Genomic DNA, 22,907 nt, shown 5'->3' with positions numbered 1-22,907 from the left:
CTCAGCAAGACTTAGAGAGTAGGCACTCATTTTCACTCCCAAAGGAAGACCACTGTTCGTGTCTAGATAAAACAGTGTCTACAAAGAGAGAGAACAGTTCTCAGGGTGAGAATGTTTTTCTTTTGCATTTTCATTAGCCAAAGGAGGAATGAGTTTAAGGTACCAACATATGGCACAAATGTTAATTTTAAGAAAAATTTGGCACTCTCAACATACTAAACCATGCTACTTTCTACAAGTGGTACTTGGCTTCAGCATTGGCAATATAGTGCCAGATTTTCTTTAATGTCAGGCATTTTAAGAAATGATTTCTCTGAATTTAAAATTACACACACAAAAAATAAGTGGAAATGATACTTAGATGCTTCTAAATAAAATAAATTTGACCCCTGGGGGGAAATGAGGCAACAGCTGACCAGAGGCCACAGTGGACAGTTGGTTGACCATCAAACAGCAGAGTGCTATTTTAATTTCCGGGCAACTTATTGTAATTCCATAGTGCACTAACCAGATGATCATCTGCCAAGAATATCCAAATCTTTGGGGTGGAAGGAGCCTTGACAGTTTTCCTTGAGGATTCTTGCTGGCTGTTGACATAACTCACCTACACTACCTAAGTCACATGAGCAGGTGGGAATTACCCAGGGAAAATGATTCTTCCTGTGTCTAAACATACTGCTGCATGGAGCCGTCCTCATGGTCAGAATCGCCTGGTGAAATGTTTTGAGCCCTAGATTTGTTCTAAGTTTCCTTTACTTCAGTTTATTAAATCCACCCCCACGTTCAGACTTGACTCTTTCAACTTCATTGGCTCGTGGTCATCCACATGCTCTTGGAGTTTTTTTCTGGGTCATCATACACAACACCGATAAAGTGCTCATTTCAAGATTGCTCTGTCTCTGCTTGTGAGTCTGAGCTCAGATTTCCAGTTATTGCAAATCCCCATGACAGGGAGAGATTGAACGGTGTGCTTTCCAATGGATTGGTAAAACAGTGCAGGGGGAGGAGGAAATTGGGAATGAGTCAGAGCCTTACAGGGACCAGTACAGTCAAGGTCACCAGTGGGAAGGTGATATGAAGTGAGATTCCAGACACTTAGGCTCTAGAACTTTAAAACCCTCATATCCTCCCTGTGCCTCTGTCAGATTGAAATGTTAATCAAAGCTGAACAAGGTCATGTCTGAAATCCTCTCCCATGCTCCGAACATTCTACAATTAATCCTCTTCATCTCGTGGGGGATTTGTGGGGACTAAATGTAATAATGAGTATGAGAGGTTTGTGAAAATGTTGAGAATTATCTCAGTGTAAGTGACCACAAATATCACAAAATGATTCTCTAATAAACTTGGAATTGTTTTTTATTCCTGTTACAAAACTGTTGGCTCAACTTTAGAAGTTCACTTAATTTCAAGTGGAAAAAGTAAGTTAAAAGTACATTTAAAGAAATGAGTTCACTTCCCAGTCAGGGCACATGCCTGGGTTGTGGGCCAGGTCCCTAGCTAGGGGCGCGTGAGGAGCAACAAATTGATGTATCTCTCACACATTGATGTTTCTCTCCCTCTCTTCCTCTTCCCTCTCTCTAAAAGTAAATAAATAAAATCTTAAAAAAAAGAAATGAGTGATTTAAGTGTAAATTAAGGAGACCTTTATGGAAATCAATTTAGCAATATGTATTAAGACCTGAGAATTCATATGCTTTGATTTAGTAATCTATTTCTAGAGAATCTAATCTAAGGAAATAGAGACTCAACCAAGATTTATATATGAAGTTGTCTACTGCACTATTACTTGTGCATTGCATAGAGATGGAGAATAAATAGTGTTATAAAAGAAAGCATTTATGCATGTAAAAGACTTGAAAGAAACAAACCAAAGTATTAACAGTTACTTTGGGGGAGGTGGTGGTATTATTGATTATTTTCATTTTCTTCTTTAAACATTTCAGTATTACATTTTACAAGTGTGATGAATTTATATTATCTAAAGGTCATTAAAAATAAATTGTGTAGAGTAGGTCACCTGAATCTAATTCTGGTGCTGACTCATTTTTGTCTTTTAATCCCTTCTTGATCAGTAACAGCCAGTTTTTCTCAACTGCTTTCCTGACTTCCTTCTTGTTCTGCTCACCACAACACCGTGGACATGACGCAGGAGCGTGGAGCTCAGACTCTCAGAACAGGCCCATCAGTATCTTACTTGGCTTTTCCTCACTGCCTCATCAATTTGCCATACAATTCTTATTCAGTTTAGATCAGGCTTTTACATCGATTTGGAAAATGTCCTTTGGTGTTTGTCTCTATTCATGGAATGTCATTTACATTTGGGTGATTTAGTTTCATGAATGGATTTTCCCCAGTGTGATTTGCCTTAGATGAGCCTCAGGTCTTGTGTACTTCATACCAGACATCATTGCAAAACAAGAACGTGTGGGGCTGCTTCCATCTTCTACACACACACACACACACACACACACACATAGCTGACCCTTGAACAACAGTGGGGTTGGGGTACCGATATGCCATCCTGTGCAGTTGCAAACCCACATGTGACTTTTGACTCTCCAAAACGTAGCCGCTAATAGCCTACTGTTGACTAGAAGCCTCATCAATGATGTAAACAGTTGATCCAAACGCATTTTGTATGTTAAGTGTATTGTATATTGTATTCTTACAATAAAATAAGCTAGAGAACAGAAAATGTATGAAGAAAACCTTAAGGAATAAAAAACATATTTACTGTATTTATTGAAAAAAGAAATCCACATATAAGTGGACCCGTGCAGTTCAAGCCTGTGCTGTTCAAGGGTCAACTGTGCATATTTCTTTCTCTCTTTGTCCAAATTCTTAGAGTTAAAATCTTGGTTATATTTGTATATGCTGTTTTCATAAATTTTAAATCTAACTGGTCCAATCCTCATCTCCATTATCATTCTCTGAATGTCTCGGGCAGGTGCAAAATGTCTTTCTTATTGATATAGAGAGATTACACACACCCATGCACACATATGTACCTTAAATATGCCATATAGAGCCCTGTATGTTTTGTGAAAACATTTCCATGTTACTGGAAATGACATGGAAATGTCATTTTCCATTTCCATGTTATTCCCATTTCCAATTATTACTGGTGATTTCATAATAATTGGGTATCTGGTGTTTCTTGAAAGTATACAAGGAAGTTTTTTTTTTAAATTTGTCTTTAGAATTGTTCCTGCACGTTGCCTTCTCACAGCTTTTGGTCTGTTTTCCACATTAAATAGTCACTTTTGTGAATGATTTGTAGAAGCTCTTAGATATCAACTAATACCATCTCTATGTTTTGTGTTGCAAACGTTTTTCCAGTTTGTCATTTCCTTTTAAATTTATGTAATTTTTACATACAGAATTTTTTTCTTAAATAATCAAGCTATTCAACTTTTCTACTTTCTAACTTTTAGACAAGGGTTTTGAAAGTTTACAGGTTTAAGGCAAAGACACATGAAAGCCCTCGCAACCAGAGAGCTGGAGCTGTGGGCTTTGAATAAAGCTGGTGCCATGTTCCCTACCACACTGTTGAAACGACTGGGCAGGAGTTAGGTCTAAGAGAAAGGGCTGCATTAACACTCATCCAAAGAAGGAAAAGCCTTTTTGAAACTAGAACAGAAGTAGGGGAGTCTCTTGGGAGGAGAGTGGGGAAGGATGGTGATGACACTTATTTGTGTGTTTGTAAGAGTCATTTATGTGACTAGAATTTGGATGACTATTCTGTAACCTTTTCCAAGTTCCTAAGCTTTGGTCTGATTTCAGGGGATTTCTAGGGGCCAATTCCTTCCCAGACTTGGGCAATCCAAATGATTCAGTGGCTGGGGTCCCCTGGGTGCAGGGGAACCCTTTGGGTGGCCAGCAGTGTGGTGAGGAGGTGAAAGGGCCTCACCACGACTCTGACCAGTTCCCTGACGCTGCCAGCATTGTATGTGCCTAGAAGCGTTTCATGTTTATCAGAGTTTTTGACACACTCTGTCTACTTTGTTTGATTTTGACAGCAGCTATATGAAGCAAGTAGGGCACACCAAGACTTCTTATTCTCCTTTTTACAGAGTAGGACTAAATAGAATTTCAAATTAAACTGACTTTCCAAACTCTCTTAGTAGTTGAGTTACGAAGCAAGGTGAGGTGTGCAGTCCACTATGAAGGGCAGTATGGCCTAATGGAAGGCGAACAGGCCAGTAAATTGGGCACATCTGGAAGGAAATGCCTGTCAGCCACTCTGTGACCTCAGGCAAGTAACTTCCCTTCTGAGCTTCTCTTTCTCATCTATACAATGAAATAATGGCACCTGCCTTGCAGGATCGATATAGGGATTGGATACAATGCTCCATTTTCTTAAATTCTCTGATCCTGTGGTGTGATTTTAGTGCCACCTTGAAACTTGTGCAGAAGGAGTGGCACATAAAGACTCTCTGAAGACATGGGAGAGCAGGAAGAGCCCGTGGGCAGGGCCTGGCACTGAGCGGATGCTGCAAAAACTGAACTCTTCCTCCGCCTTGCCAGCATCCAGACCCCTGAGAGCTGAGGTGCACTCGGAGGCTTTCCTCCTTGTGTGGTTTATAATCCCACTTATTCAAAAATCTTTTCCCATCATAACAGCATGTTGCTAGCACTGAGAAATATGATTCATTAAGAAAAAAACAGCCTCAATTTTATTTACTCAGTGGGCCTCAGTAGGTTCAATGAGCACTTGGAATAGCTCATATGGAAATGTAACAGATCTTGAAAGGAAATTATTAAATAAAAATTTCCAGCAACTGGTCTCAAAAGAGAGCTTAGTGCCATGGCTAAGAGTTAGTAAATTATAGCGTCAAGGCCAATTGCAGGCCACTGCTTGTTTTTGTTAGTAAAGTTTTACCGAAACTTTCCAAAAACAGACACTCCCCTTTGTTTACCTGGCAACTACAGCTGCTTTCCTTACAGCAGCAGGGTTGAGTAGTTGCCACCAAGACTGTAGGCCTCACAAAACCAAAAATATTTACTTTCTGACTCTTTACCAAGAGTTTGCTAAACCCTGGCTAAGAGCTGCTACTTCCAAGCTATATGACCTTAGACAAATCAGTTATAACCATTGTGCCTCAAGTTCCTTACCTATGAAACAGGGGTCGTAGTAGAAATTGAAAGAGATAATCAGTTCAAAGCTTTGCAACCTAGCTGTCGTGGTGACTATTAATGCCATTGATTTATAGCAAAGTTCTTTGATCAAAACACTCAACCTGACTCAGGGACAAAAACCTGGTTGTTCAACCCCAGCTGCAAAGGTTCCTCCCTATGGTTACCAACAGCAGCTAGATCCTTTCCTGCCGCAATCGCATTTTCTTAAGTTCAGCCAATTCAATGCCACTAGTTCAGATTCCAGATTATTACAAGTCTACTCTGCCTTTTCTATACTCTACACTTAATGCAGATGTTTGGGTGAGTGTCATAGAATATTTTCCAATAGTCTGCACCCTATCTAGGAGAGAGAAAATTGAATGAAGCATTTTGTTGGAATTAAATGTCAAGGGAACCAGCTGCTTCTTTCCAAAAATATGAGCTAGATATTCCAAAAGGTGTGAATCATCAATCAAAGTATAAAGGAAGATTTTACATTTTGTTGTTTACTTGGGGCAAACATTTAAAGAAAACCATACAGTGGCATTGAAAGCTATTAAGGAAGCTGAAATAACAGCAGCCCCTTTTACCTCCTAAATATAGTGGGGAATGCTTTCTCAATGTAAAGAAGAAGTCTTATACTATAGTCCAATCAGCATATGGAGGTGATTTCCAAGAGAGAAGTGAAAAGAAAAAAAATCCCACAGCTCAACCTTTCAGAAGTATCATAGTCATGCAGGAAGAAAACCTTCTTGCATCCTCTTCCTCATTGTCAAGCATTGTGGGCAGGGCCTTGGGGGAGGCGGAGGCTGGGGAGGAGAAAAAGGGGTGGGGAGGAGTCTCCGTCTAAGACCCATATGCATGCAAATGGTGTGTTTGTGGCATCCACCCCCCCACCAGAGTATAGCATGATCTGTCCAGGCCACATGTCTCTTTGTGGATCACCTGGACCCCCCCAGCTGGCCATTTCCATGGGCCATGCTCATCAACTCAGCCTTGGGATGGAGGAGAATCTTCTTCTGACCCCCACACTCCATTCCTAGTAGCCTGGGTAGATAGTGGGAAGACAGGGGTGACCGCAAGTCACAGAGCTTTTTCCATCGGAATCCCTTCTCTCCCACCTCATGCTCATTCATGCCCCCTTAGTGAATAGGTTCTGTCATTTACATTCAACAGAGCTTTACTGAACACTTCCCTGAAGCAGCTGTTAACCTCGGTTGGCCATGACAATCACTACAGAGCTGTTAAAATACACCAATACCTAGACCCCCACCCCCAGAGATCCTGATGTAGTTTAGGTCTGGGGAGGCCCCTAAACATCACATTGTGTGTGTGTGTGTGTGTGTGTGTGTGTGAGGGGAGTGTAGGATGTGTAAACTTCTCAAGTGATTCTAATGCACTGATCTACTATATTCAGGGCATTTTTCTGGTGAGTACAGCAATGAATAGCATTGGCAGGGTACCTGGTCTCATAGAGGTCATAGTCTAGCAGGGCAAGAAAGAGAATAAATAAATGAATGGCCAAGATATGTTGTGATATTTCTACCAGAACAATATACTCAAGGCTATGAAAGAGAGAGCCGGAGGATGGGGAAATTTCTAACTTTATGTAACTTTAGGTAGAGCAGTCAGGCCATCAGCATCGTGGGGTCCTTTTTGCCCATAAGCTCTGTTATGAACAAGAATGCCTGCTCCTTGTTCACTATGTTCCTGAAGCCCAGTTTCTACAGGCTGATGGAACGGCAGAGACTCTCTCTGGTGAGATAGCCCAGATAACCACTCTAACCAGAAGCCATCTCACATGGCATGCCCACTCCCCAGTGTTTTCATTCTAGAATGCCCCATCCTCTTCCCCTTTGACCTCATTGACCGCCTCACTCTGAAGTGATATCCTGTTATCAGCAGCATTTATCGAACACAATTTGCTGACTTGTCATAATGCCAATAGTAACAGAAAGTTGAACTATACTTACTATGTGCACACACTCTGCAAGTTAGGTCATCTCATTTAATCCACTACCAAGAGAGCATTATCAGCCCCATCAATGTGGAAACCAAGACTCTAAAGGTTAAGAGACTTATGATGTAGCTTACCTTTTTAGACCTTCTAGGTCCCCTCCAACTCAGAGAATCTGTTATTTTGTGCTCTCTATTTCCTCAACTAGGGGAGAACTCCCTAAGGAAAAGAATTGCACTTTATACATCTTTGTGGGAACAGCCCTTCTCTCTTCACTCCCGTAAACCTTACTTGGGATGGCAGTAAACTCATCAGAAATCTACCTGTGGAGGCAGCTAATCTGTCACTCCCGAGCCCCTGAACTTCGAGGAAGCCTTCAAGGCCCGCAGGCCTCTGTGTTGCTGCTCATAAGCTTGGGCTCTTTTTATTTCAGCCTCAAGACTGCTCGGTGGGGTCCTCACCTCTGAGACTCCTCTGATGGCCCCCCAAAGCAACTCGCAGACATTTGTAAATGGTTCCTGTGGGCATTTGCTTCAAGATCTGTCCCATCGAAAATTTTAAAAAACACCAATTTTTTTGCTTTCTTTCCTTTTTTTTGCATTACTAATTGAATTTTTTAAAACTGAGATCAAAACACCAAATAAGGAAGTCATTGCAATTTCTAGATTAAGGATCATTATTCCAGAAGGCAGATTTGTGCTATTTAAGGTATTAGGAGAAACTAAATCTTTGAAGAGCATTTTCTCTCTCTCTTTTTTTTTAGCTTTCTTGAGGTATAATTGACAAATAAAATGGTAAGATATTTAAAGTGTGCAACATGATTTTTTGATACACATATACCCTGTGAAAATATCCCCCCATTTAGTTAACCTACCTATCACCCTACATATTCCACCCTCCCTGTTTTTGGTAAGAACATTTAAGTTCTACTCTCTCAGCAAATTTCAACTCTACAACAGTGTTATCGACTATAGTTACCACATTATACACTAGGTCCTCAGACCTTATTCATCTTAAACTGAAAGTTTGTACCCTTTTAACAACCTCTTCCTATTCCCCACCTTCCCCAGTTCCTGGTAACCACTTCTCTACTCTCTGTTTCTATGAGTTTGACTTTTTATTTTAAATGCCACATATAAGTGATACCACAAAGTATTTGTCTTTTTCTATTTGGCTTATTTCACTTAGCACACTGCCCTCAAGTTTCGTCCATGTTGTTGCCAATGGCAGGATTTCCTTTTTTTAAAGACTGAAGAATATTCAATGCACACACACATACACCACATTTTCTTTACCCATTTATCCACTGATGGACATTTAGGTTGTTCCCACACCTTGGCTGTTGTGGAATAATGCTGCAATGAACGTGAGAGTACAGATATTTCCTTGAGATAATGATTTCATTTCCTTTGGATATATACCCAGAAATGGGATTACTAGATCATGTGGCAGTTCTATTTTCAGTTTCTTGAAGAACTTCATACTGTTTTCCGTAGTGGCTATAACTCTATTTTTTTTAATATAACATACACAGAGAATATAATAATACTTGTGAGTGTGTGTGCATGTACGTGTGTTTATGCTCAAGACAGAGGGAAAAAGCAAGGATATGTAGTTACATCTCATTGAAGAAAAATCAAAGTAGAAAATTGAGAAGTTACATTAACCTTCATTTCTGGATTTGGATATCCCCTCACGCACTGATGTTCTTTCTGATTTTCAGTTAAGTGCCTAAGGAAGAACACAAAGCCGTCTGAATAAAAGTCCTGTGATTATTTCCATTTCATGGAAGAGTGATGAAACCCTCAGAAGTTTAATCAATGGTGGCCTTTCTTTCTTTGCTTTCCAAGGAGAATGCTGCCCTCCGAGGAGGCTTTGGGGCTGGATCCACTGCTGTAGCTGCCCTGCCCCAGCTCTGAGCAGGAGCTTGACAGCAGATCTGTGGCCCTCACCCAGGCAACACCTTTCAACTGGCCTTTGCTCCCAAGGAATCCTACTCTCATAATGTCTTAATGCTGAAAACTCAGCTTTGATGGGATGGAGGTTGATCTGCAATCCCAGTAAATGCTCTAGCAACATGTGAATCCAACATAATGGTCACAGCAATAAAGAAACCACAGTGATCATGTTTGCTACTGCAAATTTCTCCCTGTGGCAAACTAATTCATACTGATTCTGAACTGCCAACCAATGACAATATTAACTTATTAGATGGAAATACAGCCTAAATTCACATGTGTTCTTAAAGCCACAGACAAGCCTGTTTTAAAAAGCAGATATAGCAATGCATACTAGCAGAATCACCACCAGGCAACAGCCCTGCACAGAATGTCTCCATGGAGATCGGTATCATGTAAGATGTGGTGGGAGATAGAAGAGTGTGAATCCCACGTTGAAGGGAGGTTATTCACTGGCTGGGAAAACAAAACAACCATGAAATAACCAGAGTGTAATACAGGGGAAAACACTGTGTTTATTTTTACCCAGGGCTCTGTGTAAAAATGATGATGCAATAGGATTCGAGAGAAAAGAGAGATAATTGGGCATAAAACTAGGAAGGGGAAACTTCCAGGAAGAATGGAATGGATCAGTGGAAAATATATCCCTAAACACCAGCCAATCTAAGCAAAGGCAAAAAGGCATAAAAAGAATAGTGAAAGCTTGGGGATAAGATGATTGTAGAGAGTAGGGGAATTGAACTGGACTTGCTTATAAAGGACTTTGAAAGTCAGGGAGAGGAGTTTATATTTGATTTGCTTTGTGCTTCAGGTGGGTTTATCTACAAGCCCCAGAACTCTGAATATACTTTATTAACCAAGAAAATGATTCATTTTCTCAAATAACAAGCAAACCAGTACCAAGTGGGAACAGTAGCTCCATATCGACACTTTCCCTCTTCCCCTCTGCCACACCTGTGGGAGGCTTTGCCATTAACTGTGTAGCTTCTCAGTTCCAGTATGACAGTGCCACCTCCAGCCTCATATCCACATTCCAGGCAGAAAAAAGAAAGGCAGGAAAGCATATGCGGGTGGTTTCTGCATTAGGAATGCAAACGCTTTCTCAGAAATCACTAGTAGTCTTCTGCTTACATCTCCCTGGCCAGAACTGTGGCAAAGGACAAGCCCTAACCAAAAGGATGTCGAGAAGCTAGTGGTTTTGCTGGAACATTGTCACCACAAGCAAAGTCAGGGCTCTGTTTCTTAAGGGAGAAGAGGGAACAAATATTGAAGCAACAATTAGCAATCCCCACACTGTGGGCAGCAGCAATCCCTCCACATTATTATCACAGGTTCCTGAACAGAGTTGTCTTAGAAAAAGTGAGGAATTCCTAGAAGATGGATTTGGCATTAGTATTTGAGAATATGGAAGGAAGGACAAGAAAGATCTGGAAGAGTGGATGGAAACTGGTGAAAGTAATCTAGGGGTGGGGTGACGGCCACTTGAACTGAAGTCCTAGATATGGGAATGGAAAGAAAGAAGCTAATAGTCATTTCCAAGAAACAATAAATCAGATTTTGTAAAAACCATCAAAAATGAATGGCTCAGGTGGAAGGTGTTGCCAAATGGACCCTTTGGTCTCCCATTTTTTCTATGGATAACATCAACATTTGGGGTGAATGGGAGAGAACATACTAGAAAAAAGAAATTGATAAAGGAAAATCCAAGAATCAGAGACATGTTGAAACCATAAGAAACCCTGGAGTATAATTACATTTTAACATATGGGCACATGAGGTTCAGAAAAGGGGTGAGCTAGGTTCAAAGTTAAGGGATTCTGGTACGAATGTGCTCTTTCTTGGGAACCTGAGCATTGCTTTTCAGGGCTGCTCTCTAAACACGACACATCAGGACAGCCTCTAGAATACACTTGTATTTAAAAAGCAAGATGAACCATATCTGAAAAAATTATATTCCTTTTGATGAGTAATCCTAAACAAACAAACAAACAAACAAACAAACAGCATTCTGCCTATTTGTTAGAGGAGAACAGAAAGGGAGGCATATAAGGAGAGAATTCCACAGATTTTTTGTAGTTGTATCTGCTAGTTATTGTTGAAGAACAGGAAATGATTTTAAGACTAGAAAATTATTATAATTTGAAAACTCATTATTAAAAATGGAAGTAAGTGCAAGTCATTATACACAGCATGAAAGACACAGAAAGATTTAGGCTTTATGCTTTGACATTTTATGATTCTGCAGTGGTGTAAGTAGGTTTGCACTTTTATTTTAGACTGAAAGGAAATTTTAAGTAACCCAACTATCTTAGGACCCTGGGGGAAGACCCAACCTGGTCCCCAGTCCAACAGTCTCATTCTTAGCTCCCCAGAGTTCCTTGTCAGCACTGGGGAAGGAGCCAAGGAAAACCTCGGGGAGAAGTAGCACAGAGGCACTGGGTTAGTCATGTTTGCCACGTGTGATTCTGTAATCACTGTGAATCTGCACAGCAAATTTATGTTTATCTGAATTTTCAAGGTTGAAAGAAATTTATTTTTTACTTACACACACCTGGCTTTCCTAATATAGTTTATGAAAGTCGGCCCCGGCTGCCAAGTTGCTGAAGTCTTTCTCTGTGCTACGGAGCCCACCGACGGGGAAGGCGGGGGCACTAGCTGGGGAGCGGGAGGTTTTCCTTGCTTGCCTCCTTTTCACAGCTATTCCTTCCCCTGTTTTGTGTTGTTTTAACCTAGGTTTTAATGATAAAAATTGAATAAAAAAGAGTATCTTGAAAGAAAATATTTTATGTCAGTAAAAGAAATGTCGTTCTTATTGTTCTTTCATATTCAGCAAATAACATATCTGTTCAACATTCTTCCGTTGTAGCTCATAGGACACATTTCTCCGCATCTGTTTGTCACTTTCTTCTCCCAGGTGGTGAATTCCTTGAAACCAGCGTCTGGCTGAGTAGGCATTATCCCCAGCACAGTGCAGGCACAGAGGAGGCACCTGGGGTGGTTTGCCAAGTGAGTGCGCTGGGGAGGCTTCTCCCAGTCAGAGGCTTTTCACTTGCTTATACTTATGTCCCTGATGATATAAGCCTGGGTCCTAATGCTGTGTGCCCGATGTACAAACTACAGTGAACTCTGCCAGGGGCATCAAAAGACCTTGAACAGAGAAATTGAGTTGTCCAAAGAAATGCTTTGAGAGCATTCTTAAAAAGAAGAGAATCCAATGTTAATTTTGTCTAAATGTTTGCTGTTTGAAAGCCTACATGAATTTTTAATTTTTTAATGCAAGTATTTAGATAGTTAAGTCAGTCACAGTGTATGAAAGTATGAGTTGAAAGGCTATACAATTAGGTCTCTATCCAGGGAACTGGTCAACAGGAAAGGCACCTTCCTATAGAGTATGGATTTGGGAACTTGGCTGCCGGGCTCCAAAGCCTTCCTCCCCCAGCCATACAGTGTCCCTCCCCAGGGGCAACCAGTATTACCAGATACTTATATTTTTTACACAGATAGGCTATGTGTCCACATATGTGAGGGAGAGAGAGCAAGTTAGAAAACAGGTATTTGTCAAATAAATTTCTAAGTAATTATTGGGCTCCAACAACATATAGGGCACCAGGCAAGTTTTTGACTTCTTAATCAGATTTTGTTAGAAATATAAGATGCCCACCCACAAAAAAAAAGTGATGAGCAGCACGGAACCCTATCAATGAGCGGAACATCAAACAAATGTGATAGACCTCAGAGAAGTGAGGGATTTTCTTCCATCTCTGGTAGAAAGGAAAGTTTCACCTCTAGGTCTCCATAAAGCCTCCAGTAGGTAAGGTTCTCTCCATCCCCTCCACTGTAGGATCTTGGAATACTCTGGTTGATATATCCAGTGAAAACCATCAAAGACCCCTGACCAGCGTGGCTCAGTGGGTTGGACATCGTCCTGCAAAGCAAAAGGTCACCAGTTCAATTCCTGATCAGGCCAGTGCCTGAAGCATATACAAAAGGCAACTGATTGATGTTTCTTCCTTGCTTTGATGTTTCTCTCCTTTTTCTCCCTCCCTCCTGCTCTCTGCAAAAAAAAAAAAAAGGAGAAGAAGTATCAAAGAAATAAGGCAGTTGGCCGCTCAGGTAGACTTCATAGGATAGCAGTGCTTGGTGGGGTTGCCATGACTCAGAATTTGGTCTGTGGTTTGGAGATTCATGAATTCCATTTTATAAGAGGACTCACTTAATCAGGCTTAAGGAAAATGATTCCAAGAGCGATCTATGGATCTGAATATCAATGCCAATCTATTGATTTACATTTTCTAATGACAAGAATGATCTTGTCCACTGATGGTAGACTACTTTATATATCAAAGAATGTTTTAGCAATTATTGTTTACTGAATGCAATCAGGGCCAAAGATTAGAAGACCTTGAAGGATAGCTTAATGCCCAATCCCTGCCCCACAGTATCCTTGCTGAATAGACTGCATACAAGAAAAAAAAAGCCATTTTCTGCCATTACCTTTTGGATAGAGCAGAAATTAATATTATCAATTCATATAACCCAGTTCCCTCCTTATAAGTCACATGCATATTATTGGATATATTCCATAGATATGAACTGATTAGAGGATGAGTCTGGTCACCTTGAGTGTCGGATATTTTCCAAATACTCTCTATTACTCTTTATACAATGATGTGCAAAGTATTATTTTTTGTAAGTTTCTTTTATATTTTTAAACTTACTTTTAATGCACATACAGTAAAATTTATCCTTTGAGTTGGATGAGTTTTGACAAATAGAGAGATGTGTAACCACCACTGCATTCAAGATATAAAATAGTTCTTCATTCCCCCCACTGCAAAAAATACTGCCTTGAGTTTCACTTTCAAAATAGATTCCTTTTACACGTGGCTAACCTCTATTATGTGCTGATCCTTACCACTTTTGCTTGCAGAAGCTCACACTGGTCAGATAGTTCTCATTGGATATTTCCTGGCATTATCTACCAATCCTGAGGCCCACCAGACCAAATATACTGTCATTCCCAGAGGTAGAGAAAATGAGGCTTTTAATATGCATGTGTGTGTGTATAGTTGCTTAGCTATCAGTAGGTATATCAAAGTTTACTTGATCTATGAACATAAAACAACACAAAACAGTTGACATACATTCTAAGGACATTTTCCCCAATGAAAGTAGGAGAAAAACGAACATTCCAGTTGGGACTCTATCCACAAGAGCTCTAGTAGCTCTGAGCATTGGGAAAGAGAACTGCTAAGTCATATCTACAATTCATTTCCTTCCTTTAAATGGGTCACGAGATAACCCCAACACACTAGCAGCTGCTCCGGTGCTCCAGTGATTGTACTCACTCCTGCTTTCCAGAAACTAGACCTAGGCATTAAGAACTTTGGTAAATATGTATCCATTTAACCTATGCAAGTGAGTAGCTGGATTTGTTCCTGTTGTTGAATAAGGACTCTTTAAAAATATGTATACAAAAATGGTATCTAAACATGTTATTAGGGACAATTTAAACCATGGAAAAATAGACATGACTTTAACACTATTATGTTTTGGTGGTATTTAGAACTTAATTAAATAAATTACATGAGCTCAATTGATTATTTCACCTGTGAAAAAGTCTCATTAATATTTCTGACCACCCAGGGGACTCAATCCATGCCATGGGTTGACAGATTAGCTTTTGTAATCAAATGAGAGGAATTTTGGTTTATAAGTTAAATGGCATCCACAAGAGCATCCAGAAGCACCCTGGGGTCTGGCTACCAAGCATCTCATCACCTCTTGTACCATTTCTATTTCTTCTTGGCTCTACCACTAACCCAGGGGATGACAGGGCAGGCCATTCTTTGAGAACATATTTCCCTATGTTCCAGATGCTTAGAGAGACCTTTTATTCCTGCCAATCACAAGAATACAAGACTGAATGATTTTTTTGCCAAATACCTGCAGATGGAGAAATCAGCAGTACAGCTATACATATATTAAGACAATTATGTCGAATCATTAGAACATTTAATGCTAAGACTCAAAGTCTCCTTCTGTTATCACAAATTCAGGAAGAACCAGGTGATATAATAAAATTCCACATCAGAGGAGTCTTACAAGATCTTTTTGTACAAACAGAGAAGTTGGCAGTCTGTCCACACATTTCTCATCTCACCTTCCTGTTATCCTCCCCCAACTCCCCAACCTTGGCTGCTCTTAGCACTGTTTCTCGTTCTTCAACTTTTCCTCAGCTCTGACCTCTCCCTTGCTTCCATTTTTGTTGAGAGCAGACCACCTAAGTGAAGTGCCAGATTAAAAGGGAAGCCAGTGTCTCCAATAGTAAAATGTACCATTTTCCGATGAAACCTTGGAAATATTCAGGGAACAAAGAATTTGAGAGATTTCCCCCCATGAATTTCAGGATGAACAGAAAGGAGGTAAATAGGTCTCCCCCAGCATGCTGACTCACCATGACTCTTCCACTAGCATTTACTGGAATGACCTTCAATGCGAATGAGAACCACAAAATACCAGTAATTTTATCTGGGGAATATTTATATTTTGGTGCAGTAGGTGAATTCCCAATTAAAGGGCATTATTAGGAGCATTCCCCCCCCCCCAAACTAAATGTAGTTTCATGTTGGTTAGGTCTTGCATTTCTTTTTGGTCATTATGGTTCAAAGAGGAGATTTTGTTTTTGTTCTTAAAATTATTCAATCACTACTTCCCCATAACTAACTGTTACAGATAATACCTGTTAAAATACAATAAAATATGTTTTAAATTTTATTTATTTATTTTTAGAGAGAGAGAGGAAGGGAGGGAGAAAGGGAGAGAAACATCAGTGTGTGGTTGCTTCTCGCATGGCCCCCACTGGGGACCTGGCCCACAACCCAGGCGTGTGCCCTGGCTGGGAATTGAACTGGCCACTCTTTGGTTTGCAGCCCACACTCAATCCACTGAGCTACACCAGCCAGGGCAAATATATTTTTTTAAAAAAAGAAGACGTCCGTCCTGAGTCCCAGATTCTTCTAACAGATCAGCACAGTATTTTCCTCCCCAAACAATTTGTTGCTGACGTAGAGCCTATTGGGTTTGGTGATTGAGTATACATGGAAGAACGCCAGGAACTTAAAACATTCTCTGAACATAGCAATAAAAATGTATGATTATTCTGTCTAAGGCCTCTCCTTCCCCACCCCCATGTTACTACAAAGGGTAAACTGCGACTAACTTCCTAAACATTTCCTTTGGGTTAAAGCATACATAAACCACTCCTTCGGCTTCAGTGTATGCTTGACATTCTCAGTCCGGCGGTCTTTCTTCCTCCTGCTGCCCGTGGGACTCTCTGGGCGTCTGTTTTACGACTGGGTTGCAGAACCTTGTGGCACTTTAAGGATGGCTTCCTAGCATTAGCGAAGCCGGGAATCAGGGCTTTCCTCAAATCCGAGGTCTATTCAGAGAATGATGCCCTTGGAAACTGAGGAGGGTAAGCAACACCACACACCAAAGTGTGTGTATCGAGTTCTTCCCACGACAACTACCTGAGAATTTGTGACTGTACCTGTGATCTGATTAGGGACACCCCCAAAGTCACCTGCTGTGAATAATGTAAGATAAAATCATACATTTTATTTTTTCTTAATTATTTTTGTTGTTATTCTATTACAGTTGTCCCAATTTTTCCCTCTTTGCCCTCCTCTGCCCATCCCCCCCCCTGCTCCCACAGTCAATCCCCACACCGTTGTTCATGCCCATGAAGTTCCGTATGGAGACTTTAAAAACAAGAACCATTCATTTCTTTTTTGTCCCACAGCAGTTTACGGGTCATCTACTTTGTGCCGGGCACTTTGCGAGGGACTGGAAACACAGCATGAGTAAAACAGACCTAGTCCCTGCCCTCACAGTGTAACAGGAGTTGCAAGAGCCAGTGTTGACCCAGCACTGCCCCAGTGCCTGAGTCTTTGAGTTTGACAAACAGGTCCTCCTGATCCTAGGAAGGTGGCATTTGATACTAGATGAGGGGCAATTCTTCAGCTTCCCATAAACTGACTGAAATAGCTCACAGGACCACCCAATCCCTTTTGTCTCCATTTACCAAAGCCATTTGTTATTAATAAAGGCCCAGAGATATTATCTTCATAATAGGAAACAGAGCCATAGAGGAGGGATGAGGGGTATCTGCACACTGAATAAAGAAAATCACCTGGCCTAACCCACTGGCCTCATTGTGTGTGGTTCACATTCACTACTATGACAAGACTAACTCAGGGTCGATAGGCAAAGCCTTGGTTTTGAACTTGCAAAGTGGAAGCCCAGATGCCAGTCAATAGTGAACAGAGCTTCAATTTGGAAAACAGAGATTATGTCGGTCAGCATCGTTCATGGACCGTCACCTCAGCCATCCGCTCCTGTCCACTCTTCCTTACCCCTCGAGGACCACACTGTTCAGTTTCACATACACACTCTAATACTTTAGAGTCTTCGTGCACCCAGTGGGGACAGCCCAACCCTTGTGTCACAGATGACACTGGGTCCTGCCCAGACCGCGCTCAGTTTCCACAGCTGTAACACAAAGCCTGTGTTCCAACCCAGACCCTCAGGCTCCAAACCGACGTGCCTCCCACTGTCCAGCAGCTGTGTACTTTTACAATTCTAGTTCTTCCTTCTTTTTACCCATCGTTTCAGCATGTCCTAATGGGGACCTATCCTATAACCTCCCGGTTTTCTGGGAGCAGTTAGATCACTGACCGGGGAGGGCCTGCCGCTCCCTGCGGCTGCCCTGCCTCGTCCAAGTAGATCAGTGCTGCCCCCCAAACCTTTTCTGCTTCCCATAGGAATCTCATAACTGTCACGGATGTCTGTGGACCTCCTCTTAGAAAGAGAGGGGACCATGTGGGTGGCACACTTTGAGGTTTTCTGGGGGTCGATGAATAGTTTTGCAGAGGCTGCTCTGAGTGTCGAACTGACTGATTTCAAGATAAATTACCCCCGAGGAAGACAACTTTTCCCTGCTCTTCCCTTCGATGCTCCTCATCCCCAATATGGATTTGTTTTGGGGGTGCTTTTCTTTTATCCTCTATGGCTTGGTCTTGGTAGCCTGTGCTCAGAAGACAGGAATACTGGCAAGTAGCAACAACTCTAGCTGTCTTGCCTCTTCAGTGGGCTGGGAGTTAACAGATCTAGCTTCTCCTCAGCCCTTCCCTGTAGGGATTGGCCATGCTTCTTAAGATTTTCATGCAGAAAAGGACTGCTGTTTTAAGATCCAGGGAAATCTCCATGGATGGATCCCAGTGGTTTTTTTAAACCTCCTATGTTGATAACCACTAATTTAGGGTGGAGGTATATATATGCACAAGTCAGAAACTGGGAGAAATTTTTATTATACTGAAATAGGAAGGAAACTAAAATGTACGTATGTAAAGTCTCTGGGTTGGGGGGACATAGTCTGCCATTTGTGTTAAAAAACACATTACTTCTGTTCAACAATCTTTCTTTGCTTTACTAGGTCAATGGTGATAAAATTAAAATGCAGACACTGAAATAAGTGTGCTTTTGAAATGACCACTACATTATGTCACTCCTAATATAGTAAGATGAGTCAACTAGTAGACAATGTCACAACTAAAAACAAAAATGCTAAACAAAGGTGACAATAATGTGTATAAACTGAAATACCTTCAGTTTCAAAACTAGAGATAACATTCCTTTCCAATTAAGTAGATTTCCAGTATAAGATATAAAACATAAAGACACCAGACATCATTAGCCACACGTTTTCAAATACTTTCTTAACAATACAATACACAAAAAATTCAGTAAGTTCTGGCCCATGTTGTGGTATTTATACTGGAGAGCTTAATTTTCCAGCCAAGCTCTCTAATATGAAGTAAGAATCAACTGATTCTTTTGACCAGATCAGAACAAAACCAACAAGATCCATCTGCACCTGGATGGGCTCTGCTTGGTTTGCCATAGTCACTAGTCGCCTGGAAGAGTCCTCTCCAGTCTGAGCAGACTTTTTACAAATAGGGTTTTATGTCCAAAGAGGGCATAAAACCAACTGTGGCCAAAATGAAATTCCAGAAAAAGGAGCTGCTATTTTCCCTCCATTTTAATAGGACACATCAGCCTCGTCTGAAAGCGGATCATGTCTATAGATGCGACAAATTCTTGGGGCAGGCCAATACTTCTATAATGCTACAGAGTTCAGGGCTCCCAGCTCGCCGAACTGCAAGCCCAGTGGCAATCTAGGAAACGTGAAAAACTGCCTGAGAGCTTCTGCCTCTCCATGCTGTCCCGGTCCTTTGGATAGTGACAGCACCACTCCCCCCATTTTGATACCCTGCCCAACACTCTCCCAGTCTCATGAAGCTGGACATTTCATCCTCTGACTACACTTGTCCCTTCCTACCAGTGCCTGGGGCTTGAGGCATCGGTGGTAGAAAGACTAGCATTTAGTTAATAATGTCAGAAAGGAGCAGAAGGAGGGGCTCAGGGCTGGGCCTCCCTTTTGCTGGACACACAAGCTCTCCCTATTCATCACCAAGCCTGGAACCCAGAGAAGGAAGACAACCCGGGGCTGTCTTCCCACTCACATAGACACAAAGATTGATGGATTTATGCTTCGGTTCTCTAACACTTTCATGTAACAACTTTAAATTTAAAGGCCTGAGTATTCATAAAATAAGGGCACATAATTTTCCCTCAATTAGATCATCTGTGCTTAGAATTGGTAACCCAATATAAAAAGTGCCATTTTTAAAAATTGTGCTGCAGTTCTCAAACATCTCATATACATACACATGCAATTTGGGAATATCTAAATACTTAGAAAAATGATATTTACCTTACCAAGGACAACAGAAAAGTACTGGGAGTTTTGGACCTTCTCACCCCTGGGCCCCTCGACCTGTACTGCTCAGTGTGTGGCCATGGCCAAGGGGGGCTGAGTCCCCGAGTTAGTCCAGGACCCTATCCCAGCCCTATCTCCAGTGACCTGAGGGCAGGCCTTACACCTGGCCAGGGCGATTGGTAATCCTCTAATGAGCAAAAACGACCAATCCCTTTAAAACTGAAGAGATGTATGTAGAAAAGCTCTCACTATAATTACGGCATCGGCCACTGAGATCTTCCCACCAGTATCCAGGTGAGGAGGATAAAAAGATGGCGAGGAGATGTGTGAGAGGAAGCAGGCCCCTGGTTCAGACTGCGGCCCCACAGCCGCTCCCAGACACCTGTGATGTGGGCAGCCAGGCGGCGGTACCCGGCTCAGCAGGGAAATGTCTGTTCTGCAGGAGTCACCAAAGGCCGTGCTTTATTCTGACGCCCGTGTGAAGTGGGAGATGCAGCACAGTTTTTGACTCACAATCCTGGAATTTCCCCCCGAGGCTGCTTTGGGTGTCAGATTAAAACGCATAAGTGCCGAGACGACTTTGTCACATTGGGTTACATGCTTTTCTTCATCACATTGATTTTGTCCACTTGATACATCCCAGCAGCACACCTTGCTTGGGGTAGATACTCAGAAAACCCAAAGTCCGAGTTAGTTGTTAAAATCCCCTGTCCAGCGTGGCCTTAACCCTCCCCTTCCCCCAGCAGCAAGGTCCAAAGATGGAGAAATCACTGGAAATCACTGGCTCCCTTAGAGAAGAAACAATCTTAAAAGACACAGCTAAGTCACCATCGGTGTTCGTAATTCCATCTCAGGCTGAAGAGCCGCAGCAGAAGGTGTACCAGGTCTGGCCCTTGCACGGAGTGGCTGTGGGACTCGAGGGTGCTGCTTCATCTCTGTGGGCCTTGGTGGGGACAACAGCTCCATGGGTTCTCAGGTTTCTTCTTCCCAATCTAGTGCCCCACGGCCCCCACGCCAGCCCCTCCCGGCTATGGCTCTGTGGCTGAGGATTTCCTGGAGCCCAGGGTCGCACTCCAAGGGGCCAGTGTTCTCCACAATTGTAGCCAGGTTTGCAAAGGGGGAGGCGGGCTATTCTGAATAGCCTGAGGATAAATGAGGGTCAGTATTAAGCAAGCATTGCTCTTCATACATTAGTACTGACATCCAGCCAAAACCCTTAATGGAGAAGGAATTTTTTTTTTAAACAATAAGTTTCTTTCTCTTTAAAGGAAAATTGCCAAGGATGCAGAAGGAAATGAAGATGATCAAAGATGAGGATGTGCACTTCAGTCTGGGTGTGAAGAGGTCCCCCTCCATCCCCCACTACCTGCAGCCAGCGGCTTCCCGAGGGAAGGCTCCCCAAAGACACCCCTTCCCAGAAGCTCTCCGGGGGCCTTTTTCCCAGTTCCGGTATGAACCCCCTCCAGGAGACCTTGACGGATTCCCAGGAGTCTTTGAAGGAGCAGGGTCTCGGAAACGGAAGAGCGTGCCCACCAAGATGCCCTATAACCATGCATCTGAAGAAGCCACTCTTGTCCTCCACTCCGAGGAGAGCAAAACCCACGGCCTCCCGAACTTCCCTCTGCTGTTCCCGCAGCCGCCGCGCCCCAAGTATGACTCGCAGATGATTGACCTGTGCAACGTGGGCTTCCAGTTCTACCGCACCCTGGAGCACACGGGGGGCAAACCCGTCAAGCAGGAGCCCGTGAAGCCCAGTGCTGTGTGGCCCCAGCCGACCCCGGCTCCGTTCTTGCCCGCGCCCTACTCCTACTACCCCAAAGTCCCCCCGGGACTCATGTTCCCCTTCTTCATGCCCTCAGCCTCCCCTTTCCCCTTCAGCCGGCACGCCTTCATGCCCAAGCAGCCCGCGGACCCACCGCTGACCCGAAAGGCTGAGCCCCAGGAGAACGAAGAGACCAAGCAGAAGGTGGAGAGGGTGGACGTGAACGTGCAGATCGATGACAGCTACTACGTGGACGTGGGCGGGGCGCAGAAGCGCTGGCAGTGCCCCAACTGCGAGAAGTCCTACACCTCCAAGTACAACCTGGTGACTCACATCCTGGGCCACAGCGGGATCAAGCCACACGCGTGCACCCGCTGCGGGAAGCTCTTCAAGCAGCTCAGCCACCTGCACACCCACATGCTCACCCACCAGGGCACCAGGCCCCACAAATGCCAGGTGTGCCACAAGGCCTTCACCCAGACCAGCCACCTGAAGCGCCACATGATGCAGCACAGCGAGGTCAAGCCGCACAACTGCCGCGTGTGCGGCCGGGGCTTCGCATACCCCAGCGAGCTCAAGGCCCACGAGGCCAAGCATGCCAGCGGGCGGGAGAACATCTGCGTGGAGTGCGGCCTCGACTTTCCCACGCTGGCCCAGCTGAAGAGGCACCTCACCACGCACCGCGGACCCATCCAATACAACTGCTCCGAGTGCGACAAGACCTTCCAGTACCCGAGCCAGCTGCAGAACCACATGATGAAGCACAAGGACATCCGGCCCTACATCTGCTCCGAGTGCGGCATGGAGTTCGTGCAGCCCCACCACCTCAAGCAGCACTCTCTCACCCACAAGGTACTGCGCAGGGCCTCGGTCTGGGGCGGGGGCGGCCTGGCGCTGGGGAGAGTGAGGAGAGCCGTGGGACTGGGGTGGGAGGCCTGCCCTGCTGCCTATTTCCGACTGGAGGAGCCGTGTGACCCTGGGCGAGAGGCTTCCAGTCCCTGAGCCCTGCCGTCCATCCTCACCTTGAAATGGGCAAGCAAGAGGAGACTAGCGATCAAGCCCTCTCCCCTCTAGCCTTCTAGAGTCTCAGATGGGCCTAGAAATAACGTGGGCCGCTTGGAGAAGAGGGCGGGAAGGATGAAGGAAACAGCTGGTCTTTGTGCACTTGCTTCCTAGCTTCCTAGAATTTCTACACTTCAGTTTCTGGAAACTTCATCCAGGGCACTAGCATGAGTGTGTCCTCAGGCTCTGTCTACTCCAGACCAC

General features: G+C 43.2%; 1 protein-coding gene across 2 annotated transcripts in view; it reads left to right on the top strand.

Moving 5' to 3' along the window:
* ZNF366 (zinc finger protein 366) overlaps nucleotides 1-22,907 on the top strand; it is a 61,490-nt gene that overhangs the window by 21,089 nt on the left and 17,494 nt on the right. Inside the window, exons 2-3 of one of the 2 annotated variants that reach the window (XM_037149071.2) lie at nucleotides 11,951-12,042; nucleotides 21,148-22,493. In XM_037149071.2, coding sequence (XP_037004966.2) covers nucleotides 21,162-22,493 — 1,332 coding nt within the window. In that variant the 5' untranslated portion in view covers nucleotides 11,951-12,042; nucleotides 21,148-21,161. The remainder of the gene's footprint in view (nucleotides 1-11,950; nucleotides 12,043-21,147; nucleotides 22,494-22,907) is intronic. The other variant, XM_037149070.2, reaches the window with a different exon arrangement.

Source organism: Artibeus jamaicensis, unplaced genomic scaffold (genome assembly GCF_021234435.1).
Source record: "Artibeus jamaicensis isolate MK-2021 breed Jamaican fruit bat unplaced genomic scaffold, CSHL_Jam_final scaffold_369, whole genome shotgun sequence".
Classification (NCBI taxonomy): domain Eukaryota; kingdom Metazoa; phylum Chordata; class Mammalia; order Chiroptera; family Phyllostomidae; genus Artibeus; species Artibeus jamaicensis.
The sequence above is the reverse complement of the archived record's forward strand: the minus strand, read 5'-3'. Positions and strand labels throughout refer to the sequence as shown.